This window comes from Elgaria multicarinata, chromosome 1, assembly GCF_023053635.1.
Source record: "Elgaria multicarinata webbii isolate HBS135686 ecotype San Diego chromosome 1, rElgMul1.1.pri, whole genome shotgun sequence".
NCBI classification, from domain to species: domain Eukaryota; kingdom Metazoa; phylum Chordata; class Lepidosauria; order Squamata; family Anguidae; genus Elgaria; species Elgaria multicarinata.
Window position 1 is genome coordinate 41,831,020 of NC_086171.1, and position 23,237 is coordinate 41,854,256.

General features: G+C 43.7%; 1 protein-coding gene across 1 annotated transcript in view; it reads right to left on the minus strand.

The window, feature by feature from the left end:
* Nucleotides 1-23,237, minus strand: part of LOC134413436 (probable acyl-CoA dehydrogenase 6) — a 61,502-nt gene that overhangs the window by 31,357 nt on the left and 6,908 nt on the right. The window contains exon 2 of the mRNA XM_063147612.1: nt 14,476-14,596. Within this exon, the coding sequence (XP_063003682.1) occupies nt 14,476-14,596 (121 nt within the window). The remainder of the gene's footprint in view (nt 1-14,475; nt 14,597-23,237) is intronic.

Below are 23,237 nucleotides of genomic sequence, written 5' to 3' on the forward strand. Positions count from 1 at the left end.
AATCTAAAATGGAGTCTGTATTGCACTGTGTGCAAGAGAAATCCAAAATGGAATCTGTGTTCAACTATGTTTGTGGAATCTTACAGGGAGTTCTGGGTTGAATTGTGCATACTTGAAAGAAAAAGACAGGCAAGCAACTCCTTATCAAGGAGTACAGAACACCAGCTGCTAATTAGAAACACTGAGTTTGCTGTGGATTTAGATCCTTCACAAAGAAAGGATCTAAAGACACAAAGACATGCGCCTTGAAGTTGTTTCTAAGCTAAACGTATCTGTTTTACTGGTTCCTGCTATCAATAAAAGCTAAAGGTTTTAAACCCTCACCTCCCCAAAAGGTGGTGGTCCTTAGCTATATATCAACAACACGGGAATAAAGCACACCCTGTATTTGAATCTGAGAGCCCTGTCTTCATTCCTCTTCAACTCCACAAGTGAAACTGACAAGTTGCCTCAGAGCTGTGAAGGAGTAACTTGTCAGATTCTTTTCAGTCTTTATGACACAAAACTCTGAGCTTGTGCAAAATGTTGCTCATCGAACCTCATCAGATTATCTTCAGGTCACACACACACACACTACTGCCAAAGAGAAATTAAATTGGATGGAATAGAATATTAACAATTTTCATACAGAGGGCAGGGATCGTCCCTGTGCGTCCACAGGGGATCCCAGGAACAGGGAGAGATGATCCCTCCCTTTCCCCGAGATATCGCCTTACCCTTTAATTGCATTTTTCCCTGTGATCTAGGGATGATCCCGAGACCGTGAGAGGTATGGCCCGCCATTGCAGATTTGTCCCGGCTCCTCGCGAGTAACCGCGTGGAGCCGGGACCTGGGCATTGGGGGTGGGATAGGGGGAGTGGGAATTTAAAAAAACAAAACAAAACCCTTACCTTTGTGCTTGAGCATTCATCTTCAAAAGACCCCCACAAAAAACACATGTAGACTGAGGGAGAGGATCTCGCAAGCATAATACCATGAGATCCTCCCCACTCCCTCCCAGAAAGCCAGGAGGTCTAGACATGCCCAGAGATGTTGCCGGGGGGGGGGGGATCGCAATCTGATGCAGAAACAAGAGAGGATGAACTTATGTTGGAAAAAAGAGAAACTCTGCAGAATCACAGGAACCTGCATTGTACTGAGTCATACCATTGGTCCACCTAGTCCAGTATTGTTGATACTGACTGGCAGTAGCAGATCTCCAGGGTTTCAGGGCAGGAGTTTTCCCAGCCCTACCTGGAAATGCTAGAGATCGAACTCGGGACCTTCTGTGTATGAAGCTCTGTTACTGAGTTCTGGCTTCTCCCTACGAGGACTTGAACGCTCTGAGGACTGTTCCTACAATAAACCTGCTGTTGCTCATCTCAAGAGATGTGGATGAATTAATGGAAAATATATAAATGTGTGATTACTTTTAAATCTAATCAGATTTAGACAAGACTAGTGATCATAACACGAAAGCTATTTTCATTAAAAATGCAAGCTGCAAGTACTGAGAAAGTTGTTTTTCTATTCCGAAATACCAATGCACAAGTGCAAAAAGAATGCTGGCCTTAACTTAGGTTAATTGCCATCAAGGGCACAGTTTTGACCTTTAACATAATCAACAGCCAATGTGTAAAGGAGGCAATTTTTGCATCTTTGCTTTCAACAACCTATGGGGAAATAAATGTATTCTTTTAAAACCTGTATTTCCTAATGAATATGCAGAATGAGCAGCAATGATGTGTCATCCTAATCACCACACAAAAAGTAAAAGTTCTGTTTTCCTCATTCAGATAAAAGTAATTTTAGAAACCATGAATTTTTCTGGGTGGAAGCAGCAGTCAATTTCTACTGCCATTTTTAGACTAGACGTGGGGAAAGAAGTTAGAAAATCGTATATGGAGAATATTTAGTTGGAACATGAGAGCAATCTCCTCTAACCTGGTACCCTCCTGATGTGTTGGACTACAACTCCCATAAGCCCCAGGGGGCACGTACTTCAGAAAGTAATTCAGTGACATTTACTCCCGGTAAGTGTGATTAAGATTGCAGATTTATATCAAGTCAGACCATATGTCCATCTTAATATTGTCTACACTGAATGGCAGCAGTCTTCCAGGATTTCAGACAGGTATTCCTCTTAACCCTAGCTAAAACTGCCAGGGATCAAACCTGGGACCTTTAGCATGCAAAACATGTGCTCTATCACTGAGTCACAGCTCTTCCCAAACAGCTACCTTATGCTAGAAGTACCCTCCAGTCACTGCAAGGCATGGACAACCAAATCATAAGCCAAGATGTTCCATGTTTTGCTTCAAAGACTTCTAAAACCAAGCTGGGTTTTGTTTATTTTGATATTACTCAAGAAATTGAGTTCACCCTTTCAGCATTCTGATAACAGCTGGAAGAGGCTTATTTTTCTCATGAAACCCACAGCTCATATAGGATTTCCAGGCAGAGGGCTCCTAGCACTACCAATCAGAAGGCATTGTGCTGCTATTCTGTCTTTGGTCTTTCCGTCACAGAATTAGCCCAGTAAGAAAAAAGATGGAGGAAGCCATAAGGCACACAAGAGAGTATTACAGGTCAAAAAAGTCATAAAATTCTGTGACTGAGGCAGGAAGATGGCACCGTAAGGACCTGGTCTGGAAGCACCCATAGCCTCTCATCTCCAGCTTGCAAACACGTATCCAAAAGGACTCAAAGATTAATCTTTGTTTCTGAAAGTCTCATGAAGCTTCTACCAATTCCTTTGCTTTTGAACATTCAGGTTAGCAGTACCCAGAGGGAATTCTTTTCCCATATTAGATCAAACTATACCTCCGCCCAACCTAGAGTGCTGCCTACACTATTCCCATAATTAGATGCTTGTGTTGTTTCTTGCGATGTTGGCATCAGGAGATTTTAATGAGAGCAGTCTTTTCCAGCTTATTGTGTACCCTGGAGATTGCATGGACACGATTTAATTTGCCTCTAAATGTATTGTGCATTTCCTCTTAAAGAATTTGCACCATTCATGTAAAATATTCAGGAGACAATAATAACGAAGACCTAGATATTAAAAGTCCATAGGATGACAATATTCTTATCATCCTACATGACAGACCTGCCAGACCTTCACTGGCATAAGCAGTTCAGATCCACCAGAAGCAGCAATATCAAAAGCAGACTAAGAACAAAAACAATGTTTGAGGGTACAGGGAGGCAACGTAGCTACAGTAGCAGCCAGTCCATTGGTCCATCTAATTCAATATTGCATACACTGGCTGGCAGACAGCAGACTTGCCCTTGGAGAAGACTTTCCCTTGGAGATAACCTGGACTAAACTTAGGATCGTTTGCATCCAAAGCAGGTGCTCTTCTGCTGAGCTATGGCCTTTCCTGAATAGATTTCAAGGGGTGAAGTCCCATTTGGTCATGACTAATTTGTCTCACTGATTTCAGTGAAAAGTAAGTGCAACTAACTAAATCTAGACCCAATCCAAAATATAAGGAATCACAGGAGCTGCGCTGTCTGGGGGATGCTGAGAATTGTAGTCCAACACATATGGAGGGAGGCTGGCCTGGAACCTTTTCCTTCCTTGCCTTCCCCTCCACCATGGTCCATGCATGGAAAGAACAGGTTGCTTACCTGTAACTGTGGTTCTTCGAGTGGTCATCTGTGCAGTCACATCATGGGCTCTGCGCTTGCACCGAGCCTTTACTTCGGAAAGGATTAGTAGCTCTCGAAGCTGGACCCTCCACATGGAGTGAGTGCACACTCTACCAGAAGCTTGGCCACATCTACGGCATTCGCCAGAGGAGTTCCGCTTATTGACATTTGCAAAGTGGCTACATGGTCCCATCCATTGACGTTTGTCAAGCATTATAATGTCGACGTCCACTCTCGGAATGATTCCTCCTTCGGCAGAGCAGTCCTTTCTGCAGTTCTACAATGACACCGACCTGCCTCTGGTGAGTAGTTTAGCTTGGTAATCATCCATGGTGTGATGCACAGAGACCACAAAGAAGAAGAACAGGTTGCTTACCTGTAACTGTGGTTCTTCGAGTAGTCAACCCCCCCCCCCCTCCGTCCCCTCTTCGGTGTCAATTTTTGATACAGAAGATTCTTCTCTTTCCCCTCGGTACCGGGTTCGACTCAGGTCGCAAAGGAACTGAGGGGAAGGCGGGAACGCACAAGGGCATGCGCAGTGGACGGTAGGGGGAGGAGTTCCCGCCAAAATAACAGTTTTGCTCAGCTACTAATCCTTTCCGAAGCAAAGGCTCGGCGCAAGCGCAGAGCCCATGGCGTGATGCACAGAGACCACGAAGAAGAACCAAAGATCCCACAATATTGCCTAATGCGGAAGATAGAGTTGACATTCATTGGAACGGTCAATCCATCAACTCTTCCATCTTTTCTTCCTTAATAGACTTCTTTTTTTTTCAGGTGAGAAAAACACAGTGAGAAAAACACAGGAGGGCTACAAGTAGAAGACATAGTCGTCTAAACCCCCAGTAAGCCTCTGTGAATGAGCGAGGACGATTGCACAAGAAAAGCCTCACCAGTTGCAGGCAGAGAGTCGAAGTTTCTGCAGAGAACCTGCTTTGCATGCAAAAGATCCCAGGGCTCAATCCTCAGCATCTCTAAGGGCTTTGCTAGACATACCACCTATTCTGGGCGGGAGGAGCGGCAAGCCCGAGCTACAAGTAGCACAGGCTGTAGCGCCTTGCTAAACATAGACGTGACGGGGGAAAGCAAAGCCCCGTCACGTCCGCCATTTTAAAATTATTTTTTAAAGGGGCCGGACGCAGGAACGCTCCTACGCTTACGTAAGGCCCTTAAAAAAAAAAAAAAAACTCTCCCTGCTCCCCCCTCCCACCAGCTTCATTTCCCCACCCATCCCCACCAGCTCCATTGCCCGCCCACCAGCCCCCTTCCTCCTGCCTCCGATCTTCCCCCCACCTCCCCTGGCCTTCGATCTCCCCCCCTCTCCCGCCAGCTTCGTTCCCCCCCCATCCCTGCCAGCTCCGTTGCCCGCCTGCCAGCCCCCTTCCTCCTGCCTTCGATCTTCCCCCCCACCTCCCGCAGGCTCCCATCTTCCCCCCTCTCCCACCAGCTTAATTTCCCTCCCCATCCCCGCCAGCTCCGTCGCCCGCCTGCCAACTCCCTTCCCCCCTGCCTCTGAACTTCCCCCCCACTTCCCCCGGGCTCCGATCTCCCCCCCCCCCCTCTGCTGGCTTCGTTTCCCCACACACCCCTCCCCTGGGTTCCGCCGCTTGTCCCGGCTACTCGCAAGTAAGCACGGTAGCCAGGAAAAGCAGCAGAACGAGCTAGATGCCCACAGTCTCGGGCTCAGCCCGGGGCCGCGGGTAATGCCGGGCCAAAAGAGGTTCCGGTTAGCCCGGGCTGAAGGAGGTTTCAGCCCTGGCTGACCCCGGGATCCCCTGTGCGTCATCCGGACGCACAGAGGTGAGCCCGGGGTCAGCCCGGGCTGAAACCTCCATCTAGCAAAGCCCTGTGTAGAGAAGGAAAAGATACCTGACAGAAATCCTGGAATGCTGAGCCACATGGACAAAAGGTCTGACTCAGTGTAAGACAGCTTCCTGTGTTCTTGGTAGGCAGGTGTGACTCTGGCAAAGGATCTGAACAGGGTCTGAGAATACAAATATTAGTCATCTGCCCAAAGTAGTTATTAGGAGCCTTGATGGTGGTTGCTATTTGTGCAAAGTTCCATTTTGTTGAAGTTCCTCATCAAACTCCCCACCCCACAGTTTCACAGATGGAGAGACCAAGTGATTAGCTTCATGGTGCATATATTAGTGCATATATCAGATGAATTCTGTTCCCTTGCTGGGATTTATATACTCCTAACGTTGTGCTGCAATGACTCAGATACGGGGATGCCGGGGGCGGGCAGCCTCAGGCAGCTTTAGATTAGCATCTTGCTAATTCCATTCTTATAATTACAATAATAAGAACTTAAGAAGAGCTATGTTGGATCAGACCAAGGGTTCATCTAGTCCAGCATTCTGTTCATACAGTGGCCACCCAGCTGTCAATGGGAAAACCATAAAAGCAAGTCATGAGTGCAATGGCATGTGCTCTAGCAACGGGTGTACACAGGTGTACCACCTCTGATACTGGAGGTAGCATAGAGCCATCACTTACGCCTTAAAGTAACAATGGCTTTTCTATGCCATTCAGTGGTCATTAGAGTGCCAGGAGTTACAGTGTAGGGTGGCATTGCCCAACTTGATGCCTTCCAGTTGTATTGGATTACAACTCCCAGCTGGAATAGGGGGTTTAACAGAAAATTTATCCTTATCCAGAGAGCATGACTCTAGAATAGGATTGCACTGTAAGAGGTAGTGGGTTTCCAGCAAATAGACTATGAAATCTTTTTTTTGGAACAAGGTGTTCAGAAGTTCTATGGTATCGTATTGACGTGCTTTCCATTATTCTGTAGAAATTATATTTGTTACTATTTACTGTTCTAACAATGGATCAGTAATGTGTAAAGAGGAGCTAATTGCCCCATAAAATGTAATCAGCCATACAGCGATGAAGGCCAGAAGTTAAGCCAATATTTAAATAGATTTCCATTTAGATAAGTACTTTTGCACATCTTTACAGCTAAGTACATGGTTTTGTTGAACACAAGCCTACAGTCGATGTAGCTTTAGGCCCAGAGTCTTAAAATTCGAGGGGAAATTATTTTCTGTGAGCAATCCCCACTTATGCAAACACTCAAGAGCACTAAACTGAGTAATGCTTATTCATATGGAAACCCCCTTCTCCAACATACTTGTATGTTCCTGGTGGACAGTTGGTTGGGTCATTGTGTGAACAGAGTGCTGTACTAGATGGACCCTTGGTCTGATCCAGCAGGGCTCTTCTTATGTTCTAAAATGGCCATGCTTAGTGGAGCAAAGGATTAAAGAATTAAATATACAGTGGTGAGGAACAACCAGTTCAGCTTCTGCCTGCAGCAGACAAGGAAATGAGGTTAGAAAAGACTTCCTTAACCTGCCCTTTTCAGATGTGTTGGATTGCAGTTCCCATAATTCCCAGCCAGCATGGCCTTGGGAGGCGCAGTTCAACACATCTGGAGAGCGCTAACTTGGGGAAGGCTGTGATAGAAGCAAGAGAAACAGGGGCAAAGAGAAAGAGAAGGGAAACGAAACCAGTTCAAAAGCAATTTTGGGACTGGCACTGGCCCCTACCCACCCAGATTGGTGGTCACTGTGACTGGGTGCATGAAACTCATCCATATCCTGGTTTATTCCTATGGTTTTCCAAAGGCAGCTTCCAATATTAAAAAAAAGAGACAGTAAATTTCTATGTTAAACGAGTTAGAAAAACACTTTTGATTCAAACAATTTTAAAATCCCAGTTAAAATTAAACCCAATAAACAAACAGAATCCATTAAAATGAGGGTCTTAAAAGATATGGAAAACACAAGTCCTAGCAATACGATTCAAACAATGTTTTCAAATATTATTTCTGTCACTAGTTTCTAGGATTCACTGGTTATCTATATTTTCCCTTGTCCTGTGGCAATTATAAAAAACTGCGTAATAACTTTCAAATCACTTGTAGCAGAGTTTAGCTTTAAGAAAGAAATGTACAAAAAATCTATTGATGAAATTAATAGGCTTCAACTACATGTGCAGAAAAAGAAATGGTGACACCTTCATAATAAAAATCAAACACAATTCAGTTTATCAAAACAACCACTGCTATCTGCTCATACTGCAAATACCCTATTCCTATTGCACATTTTATTCCCCACAATGGAAAAATCAAGTAGGGATTTCCTACTTTTGAAATAAAGCTGGTGGATCTCAAAAATATTCTTAAAAAAAACCTGTACACAATCTTGTAATAACTCCAGGCTGTAATCGGACATCCAGTTAACAGGATGACGGAAGAAAGAATTGCCTCCTAGGCGGCCATTTTGTGAATAAATTTACTAGAGAACGTCCCACTGAATTCTGTAGGATTAACTTCTGAGTAAATATGAATAGGACTGGGCTGTATAGATTGTTTCAAACTACTGACACATCACAAATTACTAATGACACAATCCTATGCATGTTTAGACAGAAAAAGTCTTATGACTTCCAACATTCCCTTGCTAGCCATGGAGCTGTAGAGCTTTTTCCTATCTAAACATGCATAGAATTGTACTCTAAAATAATTAGCTGTGATTAGGTCTGGTTGTTAAACAGAATGGTGGCCTGTAACTTTTATAGACTTATTTACAAGCCTGGTTTAACGGGAAAGATTAAAAAAAAGTTTACTGAATAAATTGATTTCTAGACTCAGCTATAACTAACACATTGATTTAGTTCAGAAAACAAAACAAAAAATGTGAATTTTTATAACACTTGGAACATCCCAAAATGTAGAAGCAATTATGGGGAGCGGGGGTGGGGGTGGGGAGAAGAGAAGAAATGGTCTGTTACTGAACTGGAAGCCCACTTTCTGAGCTTCTAATTCCCTACACCTCCTCCCTCCATGCACACACATTTCTCCTCCTCACTTAACAATGCTCTCATATACATGACTACTCTGACATAAGCCCAACTGAGTTCAGTGGAACTTACTCCCAGGTAAATGTATTGTATTGCAGCCGTAAAAGTCTACAAGACTACTCAATTGAGCCATGCTGAACGTTTAATATTGCGAAGAAATATGCAGGAGCCGTTTTTTGCCGATGAGCAGGGGTAAAAGTGCGGTTAAATAAATGAATAAATAAATAAATAAATAATACTGCATTTACAATCAGTTGCACAACAACCACAAAAATCAAGAAAATGCATGCAATTTGGTGCCATTTTCATACAGTATTGGTGCTTCTTGACATCGCATATGAGGTATCAACTGTTCTGTTATTTGACTTTGGGTTTCAGGAATATAATAATAATAATAAAAAAAATATTTGTTACCTGCCTCTCCCTTTGGATCGAGGTGGGGCACAACACAAATGCAACATCACACAACTAATTAAAACATTTAAAACCAATACATCACTAAAAGCAGCACATCATTAAAAGGCAAATTTAAAATTCAAATGGGTAGGCCTGCCGGAAGAGATCAGTCTTTATGGCTTCATTAAATTCTGGAAGACTATAAAGTTGACGAATCTCTCCCAGCAAGCCATTCCACAAACTGGGAGTGGCAGAAGAAAAGGTCCTCTGGGTAATAGTTGTCAGCCTTGTTTTTGTTGGCTGGAGTAAATTCTTCCCAGAGGACCTGAGTGTGCAGGGCGGATTGTACGGGAGAAAGCGATCCTGCAGGTAACCTGGACCCAAACCATGTAGGGCTAAAGGTGATAACCAACACTTTATACTTTGCCCGGAAACTAATTGGCAGCCAGTGAAGAGATTTTAAAACTGGTGCAATGTGGTGACCCCTAGGTGTACTGGTGACAAGCCTGGCTGCCATATTTGAACTAGTTGAAGTTTCCGGACTAGGCACAAAGGTAGCCCTATGTAGAGTGCACTGCAGAAGTTGAGCCTCGAAGTTATCTGTGTGTGCACTACTGCCTTTAGGTCTTCCAACTCTAGGAAGGGGCACAGCTGGCATATCAGCCAAAGCTGATAGTAGGCACTCCTGGCCGTCGCATCTATCTGGGCTGTCATTTAGAGCAAGTAGATCAACGGGTATATGGATAGTGGAAGTGGTTATGAGGAGCTATTTAGACTTAAACTCGATCTGTGTGGAGCTGCCCCATGAGGTGAACTAAGATTGCTCCTGGTTTATCCTATGCTGTGTCACATCCCACTTATGTGTGTATTTACACTGTGCCGCCAAAATGGGAGCAAGTGGCGAGGAAGAGAAAGGCTTTAAAACTATTTCAGTGGTACAGTGTGAATACACGCATGGAGTACAATATAGCGAGCCAGACGAATCACACAAAGCTTTTAACTTTGGATGCGGGAAGCTCAGAGCAAAAATCAATGTGAATGAAAGACGTCACTCTGAGTCTAAAGCTCTTTGGAACAAAGATGTGGGAAGTTTATGTCGGAAACTGTTGACTGAGACTTCAGTTGGGCCAGCCCTGTCATGGAGCTGGGTGAAGCAACTTGTTTCAGGCATGTGGGTGACACAGAGGGAGCCAGGATTTTTGTCTAAATGGTGCAGCAGAGAGTAAGTGCTATTTGCGCTCTGCTTCAGGTAGCAAAATGTTTTCAGGCAATACTACTGATTTAATGTCTATAGGCTTGGGCAGAGGGTTGTGAAGCCTGAGGAATGATTTAAACAGGCTCTCCGAAAGGCAATTAAATACATCAAGATCAAATCTTTTTTATTGTAGTTGACTAATAGCCATTACAAAGAGAACAGCTTGATAGACCATGCAGTAACAGAAGAACACCATGCAATAACAGAAATCAAGTTAGTGAATCGCCTGCACAGCCCACTGCAATAGCATTCAGAGTGATTGCGCGAATATACTTGGTGCCTTTAGCAAACAAAGCTGTTTTGTGTGTAACATAAGGGTCGCAATCCGAGAATAACCAGCAAATTTTCACATAGGAACTTTCCCCCTGTAAGGATGCCCAAATCTGCTCCAGGAATCTCTCCCTGGGATTTTTACATAGGTGACAATACAGTAAATAGTGTGAGATATCCTCTAACTCTCCCATACCACAGGTACAGAACCGTAAGTTTCTTGGAACGCGTCTATATCGGCCATCCAAGAATGCTGTGGGCATGGTTTGGAAGCGTAGTTCTGTAAACAAGGTTCTCAAAGAAGCAAAAGTATGGGTTTGTAGGTATTGAGCTCTTTCACGATCTGTTTTAAACAGGTAATACCATTGAGAAAAGTTTGAAGCTTTGATTAAATTTAAACCCTGACTGTTATCTATTCCATATATGTAATCTCTCAATTTGTTTTTGGCTCCAGATGTGGTAAAAATGTCTGATAGAAGGTTTTTGGAAGTTAGCAACTCCTGGCATGATTTAGCCCAGCCGCCCTTCGTCATTTGTTCTCTCAAGCAAAGCTTGGGGAGGTGGCCTTCTGGCAGATCCAGGAACCTCTTCTAATACACAAGGGCTGCCTTCTGAGCCCTGGCTTCTACACCTGTCTCTGCTCTGAGGAAAGGAGCTGGGGTCCCTGGAGGTACTGCCAGCAATAATCTCAGAGATTTATTTTGACAAACCTCCAACTCCTTCATAGTCTTATAATCTCAATCCCACATTGGATTTGAGCAGCCACTTTTGCAAGAAAAACCTTCAGTGCTGGACCCACCAACCTGCCACCCCTGGAGTAGAAGAATTTCAGGATAGCTCGAGTTGTCTTCTGTGCTGTTATTTTAATGATCTGGAGCTGAATCTTCCAAGAACTTGTCTCATCAAAGTATACACCCAGGTATTAGAAGGGGGGAATCTGCTCTATCTTATTTCCTCCTAGCTTCCAATTGTATCTGGGGGGACTTTCTTTCTTTCTTTCTTTCTTTCTTTCTTTCTTTCTTTCTTTCTTTCTATTCAGAGTTTCCTATGGAATGTGAGATACCAATGTTCCAAAGAGCCACCCAGTTTTTAGATGTCTGGCTCTGCATCTATTCCTTGCTTCAGTATAATTTTTAACATTTGTTCTGTCTGGTTTTCCCTTTCCTAGTGACCACTCACAGCCAAGAACTAATCAGTGATACTCCTAACTGTCAAACAGAAGTGGAGTTCCCTTTCCATAATAGCCCCTCTATTATTTCCATAAAAGAATGCCCCTTTCCATAATAGCCCCTCTAGCCTCCTGAACATGCTACACAGAGAGTCTGGAGACCCTGCAAATTAGGTGGCCTGTGGTGTGTGAGGGAGGGGGGAACCCCCAAAACATCCAAAAGTGGAAATGTCCAAAAACAGGAAATGTCCAAAAGTGGTGTCCTTCCTCTCACAGGAAGTCCCTTTCTCTTATGGAAAGCAGATCCCGGATCTAACTCACCAAATTGATCTTTTTAATGTACAGATAGCTAGTAAAATCTGCCTTGAGTGCAAATGCATCTCACCTTCCCTACATTAGATGAAATTCTATGGGCATTTACTTAGGGCAAATTCTCATTTAGATTGGTAGAAATGCTTACAAATTATAGAAAGCTGTTGTACTTAACTCTGATTAAGTATACCAGCAACAACAATCACAATGGAACTCTCTTCCCGACTTGAAGTTTAATAATTACTTCCTAATTCTAATTATTACTGAACACTAATTATAACCAGGTGTTGGATATAAAATACAACACGCAAAATATGCAGCAAAGCCTTTCCCCCAGGTTTACAATCTGATCAAACTGTGAAAAGAAAAGGAGAAGGGACTAATTGAAGACATAGGAGGAAGAGAAACCCCAAATTAAGATACCTCAATCTGCAGGATTGCAGAAAACATCACTGTGCATGAAGTTATTTGAAAAGGCAGCATTTTGTATTCGGATATCCGAACTGGCAGAATTTGTAATCACTGCAGCCTAAATACCATCCAGGTAGCAGTGTTACAAAGGAAAAGAAATATTGATTCGTTGACTGAACTGGGAATGCAAGGCTGATAAAAAAAATTAGCTAAGGTAGAGATTTGCTTTGATCTGGTTTCAAGCTCTCTTTTACCAGTAATCTCATTTGTCCTTTTAATCTTAAATGTCCTCCTTGCACTATCAGCATTTTTATAAAGTGATAGCTCAGAACTAATTGGATTTATCAAACAAACCAACACAGGATAACCATTTTCTGAAATGGGTAAGCATGGATGGCTAGTGATCCCTCATTCTAGGTCAGGTCCTATTAAAATGGTGGTTATTTCCATGCATATCTTCTTTAATTACCTATCATAGAGACATGATCAAGGGCCCACATCTGTGTGCACTATCTATCTATATCACTATTTGTGTACCTTTCTGAAGGTGGAACAGCCAAAGATGGCAAATGATAAGGAGTAGGTGATTTATTGCTTGAGGAGAACGCAAACTGAATTACAATGTCAAAGCTCCAAATTAGATTACTGCAATGCCCTCTACATGGGGCAGCCTTTGAAGACGGTTCGGAAGCTGAAGCTTGTGCAAAATGTAGCAGCCAGATTGATAACTGGAACCTGAAGGTTCGAACATATAACACTGATTCTGGCCCGCTTGCATTGGCTGCCTATACGTTTCCGAGCCCAATTCAAGGTGCTGGTTTTAACCTATAAAGCCTTACATGGCTTGGGACCACAATACCTGACGGAACGCCTCTCCCGACATGCACCTATCCGTACACATCTAAAGTCCTCCTCCGAGTGCCTACTCCAAGGGAAGCTCGGAGGATGGCAACAAGGGAGAGGGCCTTTTCAGTGGTGACCCCCCAATTATGGAATGATCTCCCTGATGAGGCTTGCCTGGCACCAACATTGTTATCTTTTCGGCGCCAGGTCAAGACCTTTCCTTTCTCCCAGGCATTTAACAGCATTTAACAACATATGCTAAGTTTTTTTTTAATGGACCCCAGAACTGTTGTTGTTTAAAATGGATACTGTTTTATACTGTTGTTATTATATTTTTTTTGGTTTTAAATTTTGTATACTTTTTAATGTTCACTGTTTTTAACTTTTGTAAACTGCCCAGACAGCTTCGGCTATGGGGTGGTATATAAATTTAATTTAATAAATAAATAAAGCTTATAAACCTCAATTTCCAGCAGCATGCTACATAATGATGTTTACAAGTATATTTAGGGATATGCGATAAATTTGTTGGGTTCCCATTTTAATGCAAACTTACCAATTTTGATGTACTGAACTTAAGCACAAACCATAACACGGTTCTACAGGAATATTCACATTTTTCAAATTTTGCAATGCAATTTGCAACACACACCCCCCCAAAAATACACAAAAAAGGTATATAATGGGGAAATGCACACCTGTCTATTAGGAGAAAGTGTGCATAAAAACATTTATTAGCAAAAAAGTACTTGCAGAAAATGTATATATTTGGGGACGTGCGTAGAAAAATGTGTATACTAGGAGAAATGAACACAAAAATTTGTATGTATTTGAATAGGGTTCGGGTTGTTTCTGGTTCTATACACCCTACATACTAATGGAACTATTCTCTCTGCTTGATGAGATTGGCTCAGTCTATCCTACATTCCAACCTTCTCAAACCTAGCACGTTCCAGATGTATTGGACTACAGCTGCCATCATCCCAGCCAGCATCTAACCCATGTCTAACCCATGTGAAGGCGTGAGGTTGAAGAAAACTGCTATACACTAACAGTGAATGCCTTCTCTGTGTCGATCCTTATCTAGCCAAAATGCCATCATCTGCACCCCAAAGGGAAGCATTAGCAAACTCCAGGGAACCCCATAATTTGCATAACTCCCCCCCCCAAAAAAAAAATTGATGAAAAAGAAACACACTAAGCAAGAGGACCTTGGCTAGCTCTGCTAGAGACTGGACTGGATTTCCCACTGATATCGAAGCCACCAGCCTCCACCACCAAATTAAATGCAAAGAGTAAGACAGTCCCTTCTCTTACCCGTCGGCTTGTTCACTCCAAGAAATCCCGCTTTCCCCAGAGATTTAAAAAGTTGGTGTGCCGGAAACTGTCCCTCTTCTTCCCATTTGTCCACAAATGGATTAATTTCTTTGTCAATAATCTGTATTTGAAAAAAATGAGAAAAGGGGTGGGGGGGTTGAAAGTTAAAAGGCTCATATAATGAAACTATAGCTATGCAGACAATCTGGTTATAGGTAAACCGATGTAGCAGGAACTAAGCTGGTTCAATCCAATTAGCTTCAGTGGAGCTAAATCAATTTTAAACCAGTTGCTACGGTTTAAATGGGCTGAGGATTTGGATTCTCAATTTAAGTGGAAAGAGAGCCTGTTGCAATACTCAAGAACAGCTGAAGTTTAAATCTCAGGAGGATTTTCCTCTTCTTTCCTATGCTTTGAATTCAAATTAACACCATTGTTTAGGCCTTGGCAAATGGCATCCCCCACACAAATCTCCAACTCAGCCCCTCTTGGGGAAGCACTGACTCCCCTCACCCCCGCATGCCTGTCAATTCTACCTCCCTGACCCCAGACTTCTTGAAGCAGCTGGGAGGACAAATATCACAAAGGAACTATTTTCCTCATGAATTCCTCTGCGTCTCATCTGTCCATTTTTCTAATCTGAGAAAAATTCCTCAGGATGTAAAAGGAAGAAAAAACTAGTATTGTGGGGTGGGCACATTTGGCAATTTGAGAAACTGTCCTGGGCACTACCACAAAATGGCTGCTGTGGGTGTGTTTGACTGGTGTGGGGAAAGAAGAACGGAGGCTGCAGGGGCCTGTTCTCTGCAGTCTCTCCCCTCACCTGTTGAACGTCAGTTGACCAGGTGCTCCGCCTTACTCTACAGGTACATCTCCAGCCTGCCAGGGGCAGCGCCTCGGCGCCGCGCTGAGTGCGCACTTGGCGCCGCACTTTGTGTCACACAGAGAAGCCATCATACTACATGTACCTGTTTGAAGATCACCAATCAGCCAACCAGCAGCAATTTGTAAAAAACATTTTAATTACTTTTTAATATGTGCCTGGGGAGCTCTGGGGTCTGCATAACTGGGCCTGCATAACTGTGGGCCTGCATAACTGTGGTCACAGGTAGGGGGAGGTATGGTGCTAGGGGAGGAACAGGCCAGATGAGAAGAGGGGATAGATTCCTTACAGCTATTCCCTCTTCTGGTTCCTACCCCAACCGGATAATTCCTGGTGGCCTTATCAGCTTGCTCCCGGGTCTGGTGGTGCTGCTGCTGAAGGTCAGGTCAGTCCAAAACAAAATCTCCCTCATCCATGATCTGATTGTGGATGAGGGGGCTGACCTGGTATGTATCACTGAGACCTGGGTGGGTGAACTGGGGCGGGGGGGGTACTCTCACCCAGCCCTCCTGGGTACTCGGTGCAGCACCAGCAGACTCGAGGGCCGGGGAGGTGGGGTTGCCGTGGTCTATAGAAATACAATCTCCCTCTCTAGGCTTCCTGTTCATTCGAGTGCTGATCTTGAGTGTTTGTACTGTGTGTTGGGTACTCGAGACAGATTAGGGATTCTGCTGGTGTACCATCCACCCTGCTGCCCAACAGTCTCCCTGCCTGAGCTGATGGAGGTTGTCTCAGACCTGGTGTTGAGGACCCCCAGGATGGTGGTTCTGGGGGATCTCAACTTCCATGCCGAGGCTGCTGTATCTGGAGCGGCTCAGGACTTCATGGCTGCCATGACAACCATAGGGCTGTCTCAACATGTCACTGGCCCAACACATGTAAAAAGACACACACTTGATCTGGTTTTCTCGACTGGACAGGAGGATGGTGATCTGGAAGTGGGGGAACTAACATCTACCCCCTTGTCATGGTCAGATCACTCCCTATTGAGGTTTAGACTCTCGGTGGCCTTTCCCCTCTGCAAGGGTGGGGGGCCTATTAAAATGGTCCGCCCCCGGAGGCTAATGGACTCCGATGGATTCCAGAGGGCTCTGGGGGATTTTCCTGCTGATATGGCTGGTGCTCCTGTTGAAGCCCAGGTCGCTCTGTGGAATGCAGAGATGACTTGGGTGGTTGACACGATCGCGCCCAAGTGTCCTCTCCCTCTGAGCAGAGCCCGGTCAGCTCCTTGGTATACACCTGAGCTGAGGGCAATGAAGCAAGAGGGGAGACGGCTAGAACGCAGGTGGAGGAAAAGTCGTGCTGGGTCTGATCGAACACGGGTTAGAGCTCACTATCGAGCCTACTCTGTGGCAGTGAGGGTGGCAAGTTCTTTTCCACCAGCACTGCATCTTCTCAGTGTTGTCCGGCGGAGCTTTTCCGGGTGGTTCGTGGCCTGTTACACTCTGGGCCAGGGCGTGAGATAGTTGAACCCTCGGTAGCATGCTGTGACGGGTTTGCACAGCACTTTGAAGATAAAGTCGCTCAGATTCATCATGAATTGGACACCACACTTAATGCAGCTCCACTAGTAGAGGCGTTCAGAGCGCCGTCCGGTTCAGTTTTATTGGATGAGTTTCAGTTAGTGAGGCCTGAGGATGTGTACAAGGTGCTTGGCCAAGTCCAGACAACTACCTGTATGCTCGACCCTTGCCCCTCATGGCTCATTACATCAAATAAGGAGGGGATCGCCGGCTGGGTCCAGGAGGTTGTAAATGCCTCCTCGAGAGAGGGAGTGGTGCCGGCCTCTTTAAAAGAGGCAGTAATTAGACCACTCCTGAAGAAGCCTAAGCTGGACCCAGAGGATGTTAACAACTACAGGCCAGTGGCTAATATCCCTTTCCTGGGCAAGGTGCTTGAGCGGGTGGTTGCAGGACAACTCCAGGCACTCTTGAATGAAATGGATTATCTAGATCCATTTCAATCGGGTTTCAGGACTGGTTTTGGAACGGAAACTGCCTTGGTCGCCCTGTGGGATGACCTCTGCCGGGAGAGAGACAGGGGGAGTGTGACCCTGTTGGTTCTCCTGGACCTCTCAGCGGCTTTCAATACCATCGACCATGGTATCCTTCTGGATAGGTTGTCTGAGCTGGGAGTTGGAGGTATTGCGTTGCAGCGGTTCCGCTTCTACTTGGATGGCCGATTCCAGAAGGTTGTGCTGGGGGATTATTGCACTGTGCCGTGGCTCCTAAGCCATGGGGTTTCACAGGGCTCTATCTTATCCCCTATGCTGTTTAACATATACATGAAGCCGCTGGGGGAGGTTATCCGGAGATGTGGACTGAGGTGTCATCAATATGCGGATGATACCCAGCTCTACCTTTCCTTTTCATCAAACCCAGGTGAGACAGTGACTGTTCTGAACCAGTGCCTGGGCACGGTAATGGACTGGATGAGGGCTAACAAACTGAGAGTCAATCCAGACAAGACAGAGGTACTGTTAGCGGGTGGTTCATCTGTCCGGTGAGGTGATGTTTGCCCTGTCCTGGACGGGGTTGCACTCTCCCTAAAGGATCAGGTCCGTAGTTTGGGGGTGCTCTTGGATCCAGGTGAATCCAAGATGCTTGGTGCTCTTGAGGCACAGGTGAACTCAGTGGCAAAGAGCACCTTTTATCAGCTTAGGTTGATATACCAACTACGCCCTTATCTGGACAGAGATAGTCTAGCTACAGTTACCCATGCTCTGATAACCTCTCGTTTGGATTACTGCAATGCGTTATACGTGGGGCTGCCCTTGAAAACGGTCCAGAAGCTTCAGCTGGTACAAAACAGAGCAGCCCGTTTACTAACAGGGACTGGCCGGCGAAATCACATTATACCAGTCCTTTTACAACTTCATTAGCTGCCAGTCCAGGTCTGGGCCCGATTCAAAGTGCTGGTATTGACATTTAAAGCCCAAAACGGTTTGGGGTCAGGTTATTTGAAGGAACGCCTCCTCCCATATGTACCTGCCCGGACCTTAAGATCATCTACAGGGGCCCTTCTCCATGAGCCCCTGCTCATGGAGAAGGGCCCCTCCATGAGCCCCTCACGGAAGTGAGGCAGGTGGCTACTAGAAGGAGGGCTTTCTCTGCTGTGGCACCCCGGTTGTGGAATGAGCTCCCCAGAGAGGTCCACCTGGCGCCTACACTGTACTCCTTTTGTCGCCAGCTGAAGACCTTTTTATTCTCTCAGTATTTTAACACTTAATTTTAACTTAAATTTAAATTTTACTGTTTTAACTCTGTATTTTAATCTTATATCAATTTTGCTGCGTGGTTTTATCCTGGTTGTGCTTTTTATACTGTATTTTGTATTTGTGCTTTTAACCTGTTGGTTGTTTTATTATGGTTTTAATTTTTGTGAACCGCCCAGAGAGCTTCGGCGATTGGGCGGTATAAAAATGTAATAAATAAATAAATAGTCATAAGGGACAAGTAATCATGAATCCTAGAATAGTAGAGTTGGAAGGAGCCTATAAGGCCATCGAGTCCAATGTGCCCAAAACACAGATTACAAGGCAGTGGTGGGGTCTGAGCCTTAATATCTTAAACAACCAATTTGAACCAATAAAAGAACGTATTTCACAGAAGGCAAACTCTTTTTTACTCCGCCTTCACCCGCTCCTCACTATGAATTCTTTCTCTCTCTTTTTCTCTCACACTCTGGATCACCACCCTGCACACACTGCCTATCAAAAAACTTCTTTTTTAAGTGGAAGGGATAGAGCACATTGTTGGATGCCAAAAATAATGTCCAGGGGAAAACTGGTGCTGAGACTCACCATATTGCCTCTCCCTCATTGACTGATGCCCCTTCATTTGATTTCAATAAATTTTTTTACAGTATTTTAGGTTCCCGAAGAATACCTGTGGCCTAAACACATTTGGTTACGTTTCATTTGTGCATGTTTTGGTATTGAATGATAGCTGTAAGTTTTGGTTTGAAGATATAAAGTTGTCACTTATTCAAAACATGATTTATTTTCTATATAATTTCTTTGAACACTATATGAAATACAAAATTTGGAGTTATTTGAATTGCTTGAAGTATACTTCAAGATTCTCAAATCGCTTGGAGATTTTATTATATTAAGCAGTATATAAGTATTACTTATGCTTAAAATAAATAAAAATACAAAGTTGCTATATTAGGCTTGTGAATATTGTTTATTTTCACCAGTATATATCTCCTAATTGACCAGTTGTTCATTCATGGAACCCAAGGCGGCGGACACAGTCCTCCTCCGCTCCATTTTATCCTCAAAAACCAACCCTGTGAGCTTCCATGGCCAAGTGGGAACTAGAACCCAACACTCTAACCACTGCACCACTCTCTCTTTTTTATATACATATTCAAATTAATTAGTATATACACTTTTTTATATATTCTTATTTAAATTATGGCCAAATTTCCCTCTACTGGTATCTATATTTGCAAGACACTATGATCAAAGAGCAGTGAATCTCCACTACTAATAAGCATGTTTTTTGGCCTTAGCTAGACCTAAGGTTTATCCCGGGATCGTCCCAGGGTCATCCCTGCCTGCTCCTGGGATATCCTATGTGTCATTTACATGAACAGGGTTGACCCCGGGATGATCCCAGGATAAACCTTAGGTCTAGCTAAGGCCTATGTGCTAGAAATATAACATGTACAAGTCAAATTATAACATGGATAACTGCTTAAAAATCTAAATGTGACATACAGTATCTCACAGTTTCAAGTTAACATGCCATAAGCACACATTTCTTATCTTCTGAGGACTGGCTACTTTTCCTTTTAATACAGATTTTATTACTATTTAGATAATAATACTGAATGAAAATTCACACGCACACATGTTCCTTTTATGGCTAACAGGTACAAACATGTTTTGAGAGAGAGAGAGAGAAGCAAAATAACTGCAATAAAAGAGTGTTTGAGGTTTTTAATCTTCTATCCTTCACCAGGAAAATAAGCATATCCCACAGTGCTAAAACTTGCAGCAATAACTGCTGTACAAGTTCAGAAGCACGTACATCTACTTTCCAAACTGGTGAAGATGCCATGAGATGGGATTTCTCTGGAGATACTCAGAAGAGACAAGGAAACACTTTACACCATGCAAAATCATCAATATCACCTCACTGCATTCTACAAAATGATTAAAATGGATTGTTAATTAATGTCTTTTGTGCCATGTGTTTACTTTGCAATCAGCACAGACAAAAGGAAAGCAGGGCTTATTTTTTCCATCTAGTCAGTATCATCTCCTTGCAGGCTTCCACTATGAATATATAAATGTATCTATTCTAGATGGTCAAATTATTATTGTTTTTCTGTGCACTAGACTGCATGTTAATAGTAATTTGGGTTCACAGAACAGGTAGAGCTTTAGTTCAGTAGTACAGAAGAGGAAGAGCTTTAGTTCAGTAGTAAGGGCCATACCCTGATTAAAGAAGGTCCCAAATTCAATCCCCAACTTGGGAACAATGGTGTGACTCCGTATAAAGCAGTTCCTATGTACTTATGAATCTGATTGCACTTGAGCAACAACCGAAAGGACCACCATCAAAGGTGGTCAAAGATGCTCTGATGGTGTGAATTCTTGGGGCTATAAAATGGCATTCTCTTTGAGGTCCATGAAAATAACATTTTAAAAGAGGGACTGACAATGCAATCTGAAACATGGCTACTCAAAAGTAACTCAGATTAAGTTCAATGGGATCTATTCCCAGGTATAGGATTGCAGCCTAGAAATCAAAGCAGATTTCCCCATCATTTTTATAAGCTACCAACTGATGTTTTTTTAGGGCTAAAACAGACATTACTTGACATCAGTGTCTAGCAGTTAAATCAATCTCCCTCTCTCTGTGTGTGCTCATTTCTACTCTGGGGTTGGGGTGGGGGGAATCCAGATTGGGATGCTGGCATGAGAGGCAGAGGGAAGCTTTAAGATCTGAAATGACTGGTTTGCTGTTGTTATTTTTTTTATTTGATTTCTGACTAGCATTTCAAAGAGCAGTCCCAATAATATTGTAAGACAGCTGAATAGCAATTCACCAACCTCTCCATGGCCCTGTTCAGACAACGCGCTAAACCATGCTGCATTCCGTTAACCATTTTGTGGTTAAGCAGCATGGTTTAGCGTGTTGTCTGAACAGGGCCTATGAAAGTTACTTAATAGGCCTTCATTAAATCCTCCCTCCGTCATGAAGTGAGCATGGGGCAATCAACTTACAAGATATAAAAATACACGGTCTGAAGAGCCTAGTCATTGATGAGAGGTCACATTTTAGGTTGCAATTGAAAGCAGAGCCTTAAACCCAAAACATTTCTTTTAACTGCAAGCACAGCCTCTTATCCATAATTAGGTACTACTAATTGTATGCGGTATTTATGGCTGCATTTCAAATCTAACATTTTCAACAGTGACCTACTTGGAAAAAAGTGACTGCAGAAGTAGTCTTGCACATTTTGGGAAATCTAATTAAAGAATCCCTTAAGTACCATCCGTAGCTGAGAACTCCACTTCAGCACCTGAATAATAAGAGCCAAGTATGAGATTTGGTACCAGTGAGATGCCTAATTACATTTTGAGACCAAATAAATAGAGCCCATTGGAGTTGCAATATTAATAGCGTCCTGCTATGCTGGGAAAGATCGTTTCAGATATTCTCATGACAAAATAATTCATGAAGTCTGCTCTTTAATTAGTGAGGGGAAACGTAATAAGAACATATATACAGCCAGACACAGTTCTTTGAAAATAACAGAAAGACTTTATAAAGGCGAAATTAAGAGCAGTACAGCTGGAGACAATGAATGCAGGAAGAGGAAACAGATTATCTTCACCAAGTCTTTTTGATACTCATACCAATAATCAGCAATATAACCACATTAAAAGTATATTTTAAAAGTAATTTCTTTCATTCACTTCACAGTATTGTTTCATTTATTATGAAGTCTGGGATGGTGCTAATAAGCAGTTATTATAACTTCCTCACCGCACCGTTAGTATTCTCATTCAAAATAACGAATTTAATATTCAGAGAATGGGGGAGGGGGCACACAAATCGCCTAAGTTTCCTGTTTCAAAGGTTTATGGTTAAGTCTGCTATTCAACTCAATAGTATGGTTGGGGGAGCTGACTTGATACAACCCAAGAGGATGACAAGAAATGGATAATTTCCCCTAAGAATCTGCATTTCCACATGCAAGGATTTTTTTGTTTGGGGAAGCATTCAAAAATGCAAATAGCCAGTGTGGTGTAATGGTTAGATTAGAATGTTGGAGACTTGTGTTCAAGTCCACACCTAGCCACAAAATGGCCTAAGGGAAGTCATAGGGCATGTCTACACCATGCCTTTTTACCTGGGTCATCCCTGGATCATCCCTGTGTGTCCAAATTACATACAGGGGATCCCAGGGGCAACCAGAGATGACCCCTCCATTTTTGCGGGAAAGCTGGTTCCCCAGTTATCCCGATTTTTCCACTGTCCCGGGACCATCCAGAGAGTGGGGCGCTCATCCTGCCTGGTGCCCACTTAGTTGCGAGTAAATGTGGCACCAGAAATGGGCACGGAACCACACCACATGACTCTGTGCCCATAAGGGGAAGGGTGGCAGCAATTTTGCCACCCTTGGGATAGCAGGGAGGGGGTTGGAGGGCTGATTTTTTGGGGAAAGGTCTTTTTTTTAACCTATTTTTTCATCAGAGTGGGGCCTCGCTCTTGTGCAACCGGCCCCACTGCTTTCCCCCCCCCAAAAAATGGTGACCACGATGTCTACTTCTTCCCCGGACGTCACATGACACATGTGAATACAGGGGGAGGATCTCGCGATTAGCATATCGCGAGATCCTCCCCCTCCCCTCTAC